Genomic DNA, 11,628 nt, shown 5'->3' with positions numbered 1-11,628 from the left:
AAAAAAAGCTGCATGTTTCCAAATTCATCATTAAGGCATTTTTACTTGAAATCATGTATTTTGTGCAAAATATGATTCCATAATCCATAATGATGCCTCCTCCAGTGAAAAGGTCTACCCCCGCTGTCCTCTCACATCAAAATCCACCAACATATTAGTTCAGAACTATAGTTTGGACTGTTTCCACTTTCCACTTGTGCTTGATATGTGCATATTTCTCTCATGATTCAGATGAGACGACTTTTTCACTGGTGAAAGCAATATTAATGAGAGAGGACTTGTATTTTAGCCAGTTTAAAAATGATGGATTTGTTTTTTACAAACACACAGCTTTTCACTTCACAAGACATGAACTGATGGACTGGAGTGGTGTGGATGACTTGTGGATTATTGTGATGTTTTTATCAGCTGTTTGGACTCTCATTCTGACGGCACCCATTCACTGCAGAGGATCCATTGCTGAGCAAGTGATGCAGTGCTACATTTCTCCATATCTTTTCAAATGAATAAACTAAGTCATCTACTTCTTGGATGGCCTGAGGGTGAGTACATTTTTAGGAAATATCCTTTTTTGGGTGAACCTTTAATTAATTGTAGATTTCGTGATGTGTGTGTTGTTATTCACTGCTCGTCTTTCAGTTTTAGTCCCACACATCAGCTCTGCACCTTATTTTTTAAAACAGCCATATTCCTCTGTTCTCTAGAGAGGCGGGACACAGCGTGCCTGTGCATGGCGGTGTTCTTGCGCAGTGTGGAGGAGGCCAGACGCACTCAATACGCTCATATTGTTGCTCTGAGCCTCAGGGCTTTTCCTGTAGTTACCATGGAAATGCAGCCCACTGAGGGTAAACCACCCGTGAGGAGGGACAGTGTACACTGGTTATGTCATTGTCAAAACTCAGATGCAGATTTACCAACGCACACAGCTGTACAAACAGCACGCTACAGGGCTGTAAATACCAGGCGACGGCCACTGCGGGACTCACCAGATGAAGTCACGGCAGTGCGAGCAGTAGGTGGGCTGTCTCAGGTAGGTGGCCATGAACTTGTGTCCGTTGACTTGATGCACCCTCCTCCGGACGGCTCCCTGCCTTTTCCTGGGACGCATGCGTTCACGAAACACGCGCTCCTCATTCTCACAGCTTCCTGCTGCAAAAACACACACAAATGCACATTCTCAACCATTATTCAATATATTACATTACATTTACATTTAGTCATTTAGCAGATGCTTTTATCCAAAGCGACTTACAAATGAGGACAATGGAAGCAATCAAAATCAACAAAAGAGCAATGATATGCAAGTGCTATAACGAGTCTAAGTTAAACTAACGCAATACACGTAGCAAGATTTTTTTTAACAACAAAATAAATAAAAAGAAAACAAATAGAATAGAAAAAGAATAGAGCAAGCTAGTGTTAGAGCCCTTTTTTGCTTTTTGTTCATTGTATAATAAATAAAAGAAAACAAATAGAATACAAAAAGAATAGAGAAGCTAGTTTTAGTGTTTTTTTATAAAACAAGCACTTAGTAAATGAATAGAGTGCAAGTCTAAAAGGGGCAAGTTTTTTAAAGAATAGAATTAGAATAGAATATTACTCAACATTGTGCACTCACTCACTCACTCACTCGGGTGCAAAATTTTCCACTATTATAAATGGTGCTTTTGAGAGATGTTTAAAATGGTTCAGTTACACTTTACAATAAGACCTAATTTTGTTAATATTAGTTAAAGTATTAACCAACTCAACATATTTTACAGCATGTAATAAAATGTATTAGTAAATGCTGAGATTAACATCAGCTAAGAAATAATTAATGCTTTATAAGTATTGTTCATTGTTAGTTCATGTCAATTAATGTCAAAAACTATAAGCTTATTGTAATGGTTACTAATGATTCAAATGAGATGAAGTAAGACTGGGTGATATGGACAAAATATTATCGTAATACATATATTTTTTCATATCATGCAATACACAATATTAATTTTATATCACTAATGGGGAAAAATGCATTCCACATGTTTTTAGACCTCAAGAATGAATGAACTTTTATACATTTTAATTTTGGGCCCCATGAAATTTATTTTATTTTATTTTATTTTTCTGAAATTCTGTATGATTCAAGACAAATGTATCAACAAAAATGGTGTCTAATGAAATTAATTTATAAAATGTTAAGAACTGAAACATTCTCTTACAACGAGATCAAATTAAGATATAATTTACAACAAAACATTACATTTCTGTTTTTGACAATTAAGGTGCTGCTCCTCAAAATTAACGAAATGAATGAAAAATTCCTCAAAAAAGACTATTATTAATCTGAAATGTATTTTTTTAACCAAACTTTTATTTTGTTGGGTTATCATGAAGATCATTCAGTTTCTGTGTGTATATAATATGACAATATAGATTTATCAAATGAAACCATGAAATGCTCATGATGTAACTCTCAGAGCAGCTCCGGAGATGAAGTGCATGTGTTCATGTCCTCACATATTGAGACGACAGATGCTGAAAACACCACATGCATTTCTATTTTTGACAAATAAGGTCCTGCACCTCAAAACATGTATACATGTATGAATCATACATGTTACGATCATTTAGTTTCTGTGTGTATATAATATGACAATAGTTTTTATCCACACATATTGAGACGACAGATGCTGAAAACACGATTAATCATGACAAACATACCTGTGAAAGAGTATTTGTTACCATATATAGAAAACCATGTGAGCAGTATTTGTCAGTATACAACAAGTAAAGTAAACAACAAAAACTAAAGAACAGCATGCAGAAAATATGCCTACTACCTGACATCACTCAACTACATGTCCTAAGAAAAAACACCAGTCTCTCCTAGACGCTATTGTTGAGAAGGCCGGTTGGTTTTCTTCCGACCTTATAGTACATACAGTATAAGGGAACAGTTCACTCAAAAATTACTTTGTTATAATTTTCTCACCATATGTCAGATTAAATACAAATATTTAATTTTTGAGCAAACTAATCCATTAGCTGTGTGTACATCTGTTTGAGTGTTATGAGGGGCCATGCAGAGGCAGTGATCAATAAACCGGGGGGCACGACTGTGACAAAGGCACCATATTGAAGAAATGTCAGACGCTTTCACTAGGAAAGGAAACAAGGCCACAGGGGAGGAACTGCACTCTTTCTCTCTCTTCTTTTCCTTCTCTCTGTGGAGGATAAGAACTGTGATCACTCCTGAGTATTCCCTTATGTCAATGTATCCGTCTGCTGCAATCACACTTCTCAGCCCTGAGAGAAAGAGAAGGAGAGACGCTGGGCTCCGACTCACAAAACGACAACGCAAGTTGTGCCAAACTGGCAGGCCGACGGTCATCTCCTGTTATTAATAAAGCCATTGTATATGTTTTTTGAAAGCTCTTGCTATTTTGCCAGCAGAAAAAGAAACTGAGCTGGACACTGTGGCACAGAGCAAAAACTAGCTAGAAGAGAAGATGAAGGAGAACAGGCCTCTACCGTTCTGACTAAACAATTAGCGATCAAAAATGATGAACATAATAATTATTGTAACCCTTTAAAATCTTAATGTTTATTTTTATATTGCTTCCAATAACCATGTGTCGCGGTACTTTTGTGAATGTGCCTTGAAGACTGACAAGGAAGAGAAGAAATTGTTGAATGAAGTTGTTTTTCTGTTTTACTCTCGGAGCTTAATAAAATGAAGGTTGAACCACTGATGGACTATTTTAACAACGTACCTTTCTGGAACATTTCAGTTGCATTGCTGTCTATGGAAGCTCAGAAAGCTCTCGGATTTCCTCAAAAATATCTTAATTTGTGTCTTATGGGTTTGGAACGACAAGAGGGTGATTAATTAATGACAGAATTTAAATTTTTGGGCGAACGATCCTTTTAAGTCACCTTTTCAGACCATTAGTCAACAATAATATTCAGAAAAAAGAAACAGCTGATTGCTCTCTAAAAGACTAAAAGTCACGTATTATCTGTGCTCTGTGATTAACCCATCCATTTACAGCAGTCTGACCCATTTAGACTGATTTACCATCCTGTTGTGAGCGTGAAAGGTGCATTATCCCATTGACAGGAATATTAGCCAATCATACTGATCAAGAGAACATTATAGGCAGGCATTATTGCATTGACTAGTGAACCGGCCAATCATAGTGAGACGGAGGCACTGCCTCCACCTCTTGTGCAATTTTCACCAATATTTGGACCATCCCGACCAGCCCAACCCTCCTAAATTTAGGGCCATTATCATTCATTTCCTATGGTCGGTCTATTTTGACCACAAACAACCAAGGTGTGATTTTTGTTTATGCCTTATTAAATGAAGTCCAGTGTTCTGTTTGTTCATATCGGCAAAAACTCCTCAAAATATTTAATTGGGTGAGCAAAGTTAACATTTAGGGGAATCTGATTACTTTTAGTAAGTGCTCTTATGTGATGTTAATAATCTCTAATAATTAAGTTCAGTAGACATACAGTTTCTTCTGAATTTTTTTTGTATATTCTTTAGCTAGTAACCTGAGTCCATGTGGATTAAAATACAGTCATATTTACATAACTGTAGAATAACTATATATACAGTTAATGTTTACTAGGAAATGTTTCATCTGGGATTACATAACTGACAATATATAAAGCCACACATGACTTCTACTTTCTATTGTATATCAAACTACATACAGTACACAGACAAAGAAAAACAATCTGTTTTTTAAATCAAATTCCATGCTGATCTCTCATTGGTCAAAAATAACAGGTAGTCCCACACAACTGGACGGGTTGAGAGACACTTTTAACACTTTTTTTGGGAAATAAACCCATATCAAACTAAAGTATTTGAATATTAAAGAGTGACACGATTCATGTTTAAAAACACTGTGCAGTGAGTTTGAGTCTAAATGATTAATATATGTGCAGCGGTTTCAGGGCTGGCCATGTTCTAATCACCATCTAAGGACAATGGACCAGCGGCGTCTGTCTAGTCTCACAGGAGACTGAAGTGAGTCGCTCTCATATGTATCACCCACATCCTCCTCCCTGCTGAGGGACAGAGAGAGAGAGAGAAAAGAAACAGATGTGGTGGCTCATACTATCTCAGTAGGATATGGCTGGTCATTTATCAGCTCTCACTCATTAACACTCAGTGAGGGTGAGAAGAGCTCGGCACACATTCAGCAAACCATAATCCATCACAGACAAACTACTGCCACCAGATGATTTAAGATTTAAGATCATATAAAATCAGATTTCCCCTCTTAAAGAAACATGTGAAAATTAAAGTTCTGTCATCATTTATTCACCATCATGTCCAAACGTATATGTGGATGTTTTTCAATGAAAATCAAAATAGCAAAAATATCATTCAGTCACATCAGGATCTTGAGGGACTTTTTTTTCTTCAGAATTTTGTGGACCAAAATAAATGAATTTACTGAGGCTTTTTAAAATTTATTTATAAATAGTATTAATGACAGTAGGAGTAGTTAGTATTTTTGTGTTTAACTACTGAAATCAATTGTGGTCCTGTTTTGTTATTAATTTCCCTCCCTCAGGTTAACATTTTGTCTTAGAAAACTTGCATGAGACAAAAATAATAATAAAAAGCTGAATTTGCATTGATCGAAAGATCACACAGAAATAACAGCATGCAGGTTTGGAAAATAATGTAAATAATGACAGAATTTATATTTTTGGGTGAACTATCCCAAAAACTATCCCATTCGTAACCTGGAGACGTTTTCCTTTGCTAAAGTAAGGAAACTTTGCTTCTTTTGCTACTATAAACAAACTCACGAGACTAGCATATCTCAGAGGCACGTGCGCTGCGCATACATCTGCCGGAATGGCTTCCACGTATGATAGATAACGGAAGTGAGAGAAAAGTGTTTATTACGTTTGTAATATGGATATTGTTCTTCAGAATACTATTTTCTGCACAAAAGCGCATGGATTTGCTACAGGAGGCCTTTATTCACCGCCCCCCGGAGCCGTGTAAGGCACGTTTTATTATGGATGCATGAGCTTTATTTGACGACTTGTGGACTGTTCAACAGCAACACCCGCTGACTGCAATGATAGAGCTTGGAATAGCCAGGACCATTTTTAATATATAACTCCGACTGGATTCATCTGAAAAAAGAAAGTCATATACACCTAGGATGCTTCGAGGGTGAGTAAAACACAGTCTAATTTTCATTTTTGGGTGAACTAACCCTTTAAGAGTCAAACTTGAAAATCAGCTCTGCCTGAATTTTGCATTTAACAATTTCATTTAACAGGTTTCAGGATATTGGCTGTAGTTTAAAATCTGGTTTGTACTACAGCCTTATATAGTCAGAACTCACAGATCAACAGATTGCTTTGTGCAGTAAAAAGAAAATCCCCTCTGTCTCTTGATTTCATCAGTCAATTTCTGATAGATTTTTTATTTTTTTTTACTTAAAAATATAAAGTGATGGGTGACTCAAACAATGACCCTGTCATTATTTACTCACTCTCATGTTGTTCCAAACCTTCAGCAGAACAAAAAAGATGATATTACCACAAAAAAAGTTTGATTTGGATAATTACCTAAAGGTAAAAAATGAGTTTAAAAAAAAGGACAGTGAAAAGTTTTACTTTCACTCAAGTTTTTGTACACAGTACCCATGCTTTAACATGTGTAATTTCTCAGAACTTTAGCACATTTTTTTAAAGATTTAGTTAGGTTTCAAACCTGATTCAATTGATCAGTTTATCATTCAAGTTATTAGCATCAGCTAAACTGTGCACATGCATTTTAAACACTTTTGTCATGTTCTTGCTTCATCCATGTTATAAATGCATTTCGTTTAATGAGTGGGGTCTTCTAGCATATTTACTATAACTTCTCAGTTAATGTCAATAAATCTACGTCCTTGCAAGATGGGAACTAACTTTCTGTTTAAAGTAAAAAATAACACAATAAAAATGGGTTGAGGACAACAGTGGTGGAGAGTGAGAGTTTTTCTGGCAACAAAACACTCCATCCAGATGCACATTGATGACATTTGTTCTAGCTTTGATGCTTGGCCGCAGCTCCCGGTACGCCAGTGCGACAGTAAAGTTTTCCTAGGCGTGTGGCTCTGAAAAGCTAGTTTTATAAAGTACAGTCAGAGGATGGTTTTGTAAAGGACAGCTGTATGAAGGAGATTCATATTTTCTGACCTCATCTTCCATAGTGTTTTGTGAGTTTCTATGACAAACAGAGCTATTGATGTAAAAAGAGTTGTATTAAAGCGCAGAAGACAGGTAGTTAGCTAACTAGTCATCTGGCATGAAGGTTATTAGTTCAATTTGACAGTAACAAGATGCACACATTGGGGACTAAAGATGGCCTTAAGTTCCCTTGTGAAAAAGAAGTACGCTTTGGCATACTTTTAAAGAGAGTAACGATTACAGAAATAACATACTTTAAAAGAACATACTTAAGTGTGAACTGAATGTAATGTTTTTGGACACTTAATTGCATGGTATTTACAATTAAATGTAAATGTATTATAGTTTAAATTCATATTAAATGCAATTGTTGAACTTGCTTTTTTGACCCACTTAAGAAGGACTTAAGTATATCTTTATGTAATTTCATAATCGATATATAATTTTAGGCTTCTCCAACATAGGCTCATTGGGAAAAAAACACATGCCTCTACTGTCCCAAATATTATCTTATGACCTCAAAACACTTTTACCATAGTGCATGATTTGTAAACTAATACAAAAGCATATGCAACTCCATATGTATGGCTTTTCTGATTAAGTAAACTTGCCCATTAGCTCACCTGGTACAGCATTGTAGAACTAGTAGAAGTAAACTAAAATGTTATGGTTGCTTCAGCAAATGTGTTTTTATGCCTTGTTTGCTTTTGTTAACACTATTGGTTAGGTTTACTAGGTGACATTTATGGTAAAATACCGGCAGCTGTGGTTGCCAGAACTTCACCGTAAAAAATATGGTAGCAACATTTTAGGTTCCCTTTCATGGGAACTTCGAACTGCGTCCTCTAGGGGTCGCTATGGGGAATGCCTCGTCGTGACCCGTGTCTGAAGCATACATTGAAAAAACACCAACAACACATTGGCCGGCGACAGCCATGACGTCACTACCGGTGCGACTATAGTATAAATAGGCACCGGGAGAACACATCATCCTCTTCTTCGTCTTCATTTACTGTTTTGTTTGAAGCGAACTCTATTCATATCATTATGGCGAGTACTAGCAAAGCGTTTAGAGGATGTGTACATCCGTGTTGTCGTTGTTTAACATCTGATGACACACATGATCTATGCGTTATTTGTTTGGGCGAAGAGCACGCATGCGATGTTTCCGAGGGGGCAATCGGCGTGCACTGCGAGCGTTTTTCCAATGAAAAATCTCCGCTCTCATTTGTCTCTCTTTTTTTCGAGGAAAGAGGAGCAGCCATCCGCTTCCCGCGATACAGGACCCGCCGCTGCTGAGGCACGGAGGAGAATGAGCTTGTGGGGATCGCAGGTGGATCTGGCCGATGAGTTTGAAGAGGGGTTTTCCCTCTTGCGATCGTCGGCTGTGGACGAGAGTGAGCCGCTGGAGGATGATGTTATTTCATTAACATTGTCTGATCCAGGGGCCATTGCTCTGCTGGGTTCGGCCCAGCAAAAGCAGGAAATGTCTGAGGAGGGCAAAGAAGCTGAGGTTGAGCCTTCCCAATCCTCCTGCCCTGCGTATGATGAGCTTTTGAAAGTTATGGATCGTGCCACGGCGAGGCTTTACTTGCCGTGAAGCGGGCGAAGAAAGTGACGTCGCGAGGTCATCTCGATGAACATTATTTTTCTGGCCATAACTCTTCAGCTCAGATGAGCCTTCCTTTCTTCCTGTTTTCCATACAGAGATTGAGAAGGAATGGAAGAGGCCGTTTTTTCTTCATGCATCCATCGATTCCAGCATACGAGTTATGCCAACATCGAGGCGATGCGCGAAAGCGGTTATGAGAAGATGCCCCTATAGAGAGACGCTGGCCAGCTATCTCTCTATGGGTGAGACGCCCTCTTTTAAGACTCCCTCCTTGACATCTCGCTCTATGCCAGGGCATACGCAGCAGCAGCAGGTCGGGCTGTCGCTTCATTGCACACGATGTGATGCTCCAAGCATATCAGGCTGACCTGGATAAAGGCGAGGGCTTTCTTCTCGATGCGCCGGTTTCGCCTTTCGTATTTTTGGTACCTCCGTTGAGACGGTGGTCGAGAAGTTCAGGGAGGCAAAGGCGCGCTCAGCGGCCTTCACGAAGGTCCAACACCTGGGTTGTTTGGGCTCAGATGCGTTATTTGTTATATATGCGTTATTTGTTTGGGCGAAGAGCACACATGCGATGTTTCCGAGGGGGCAATCGGCGTGCACTGCGAGCGTTTTTCCAATGAAAGACCTAAGGGATGTGATCCAAACAGGGCGTCAGCGCTTTTGTCCGGATCAGAGTGATACCTCAGTATCTACTCATTTCCTTCGGGGGTCTTACATCTGCCCTTATCTTCCCCTTCCTAATTACCCTGTAACCACCATCTCTCCACCTGACCGAGGTTAAGTGGGAATTTCCTGCAGTAGTCTCCTATGCTGGACCTATGATGTTTGGTTTGTTCTATGGCTTCATAGTGACCACTTTACTGATGGTCCGGTCCAGAGGCTTCTTCGGACGGGGCTCCGACTAGGGAACCATGGTGTGTGAGTATGATCCATTTCTAAATATATATATATATATATATATATATATATATATACAGTATATATATATATATATATATATATATGTGAGTATATATGTGTATTTAATGCGCTGGTGGTTGTGTGTATAATCCTTCTGCTAGCTTTCTTTGCAGTGTTTCCCGGGACCTGTGTGTTTCTGTCCTTTTTCTAGGGTAGGTCCACGATGAGCACCTCCTCTCCTGGGTTCAGAAACCGGGTGCTCGTCTTGCAGTGTTTATTTCACTCGTTGATATATGTCCAGACGGTATGATAAGCCGGGTTTCCGCTTCATACTTCCGGGATTATGCGGCCACATTACAGGCTTCTGCGGGAGCCTTCTTGATCATTAGGCCCCCGGCACAGCACTGCAAAAATTTCATGTTTTCATTCATTCATTTATTTCAGGCTGCCCTGTCTGGTCTACCATATCTAGGTCGCCCTGAGGGGCCTCCCGATCACCAGGATATCCCCTCTTGCTGAGGCATCGAGCGGGAAGTATAGGTGGCATTTGCGAGAACCTTCTTGTGTAATGCTGTCTCAGGCAGTGCTCCCCTCACCTTAGAGGGTTGTATTTGAGCTTGCCTCTCCCGTTTGGCTCAGTACTTCTGGGTATCTGTGAGCAGATGCTTGGAAAACTCTTGAATCCATACTATGGTAAGTGCACACGTATAAGCTTTGCGCAGCACTGCAAAAATTTCTTGGACTGGGCTGGGCTTATGCTTTCAGGCTGCCCTGTCTGGTCTACCATATCTAGGTCGCCCTGAGGGGCCTCCCGATCACCAGGATATCTGGTGTATCTCTCTTGCTGAGGCATCTAGCGGGAAGTATAGGTGGCATTTGCGAGAACCTTCTTGTGTAATGCTGTCTCAGGCAGTGCTCCCCTCACCTTAGAGGGTTGTATTTGAGCTTGCCTCTCCCGTTTGGCTCAGTACTTCTGGGTATCTGTGAGCAGATGCTTGGAAAACTCTTGAATCCATACTATGGTAAGTGCACACGTATAAGCTTTGCGCACTTTCTAAAAATCCACATAAGTGGTAAGTGTGCACGTTATGCTTTGCCCACTTTTCTGAAATCCTGTATGGTAAGGGTTACGCGCTATTAGCCTCGTTCAATTTCTCTGAGTTGGTTTAGACCCCGGTACCTTGGGTTCCACTCAACTAGTGTGTCTCTGTTGACACACTCTGGAAGCATCGCTCCCTTAACCATTGAGGGTTATTGTGAGCATGGTGCTTTCTTTCGAGCATTTAATTCTCTCTGAGGAGTTGGATTCCTCGCTCCATGGGCTGTTCTGAGCCTCGTTCCCTTTCTCTGAGTTGGTTTAGACCCCGGTACCTTGGGTTCCACTCAACTAGTGTGTCTCTGTTGACACACTCTGGAAGCATCGCTCCCTTAACCATTGAGGGTTATTGTGAGCATGGTGCTTTCTTTCGAGCATTTAATTCTCTCTGAGGAGTTGGATTCCTCGCTCCATGGGTGGTTCTCGTGGTAGTGCTGAGCAGAGCTCCCCTTTTATCAAAGGGTTACCTATGAGCACGCTACTCCTTCTGAATTCGGAGTTCTCCTCTCACGTGAGAGTTGAGTTCTCCATTTTTTTCCCAGAGCACCTGGAACCAGCAGCATCAGGCGAACTAGGCCCTTCCTCTGCCTCTCTGATGTGCTGAGTTTTTGGCTAGCTGGCAGTACACTTACCCTTCTGATTCTAACAACCGCGCTGTAGGTCGAGCCCCCCCCTCTCGCTGAGAGCTGGGTGTGTTGCTCCCACAGCTAAGTAAATTATTGCTAGCTGTTCCAGCTTTGGAACATGCTGCAGGTCGAGCCTCCTCTCGTTTGAGAACTGGGGGTGTTGCTCCCTCAGCTAAAATAACTGC

General features: G+C 40.0%; 1 protein-coding gene across 1 annotated transcript in view; it reads right to left on the bottom strand.

Moving 5' to 3' along the window:
• Positions 1–11,628, bottom strand: part of LOC107586499 (protein kinase C epsilon type-like) — a 101,199-nt gene that overhangs the window by 61,393 nt on the left and 28,178 nt on the right. Inside the window, exon 3 of the mRNA XM_016273893.1 lies at positions 987–1,149. Within this exon, the coding sequence (XP_016129379.1) occupies positions 987–1,149 (163 nt within the window). The remainder of the gene's footprint in view (positions 1–986; positions 1,150–11,628) is intronic.

Source organism: Sinocyclocheilus grahami, unplaced genomic scaffold (genome assembly GCF_001515645.1).
Source record: "Sinocyclocheilus grahami isolate Dianchi unplaced genomic scaffold, SAMN03320097.WGS_v1.1 scaffold82.1, whole genome shotgun sequence".
In the NCBI taxonomy this organism is placed as follows: domain Eukaryota; kingdom Metazoa; phylum Chordata; class Actinopteri; order Cypriniformes; family Cyprinidae; genus Sinocyclocheilus; species Sinocyclocheilus grahami.
The sequence above is the reverse complement of the archived record's forward strand: the minus strand, read 5'-3'. Positions and strand labels throughout refer to the sequence as shown.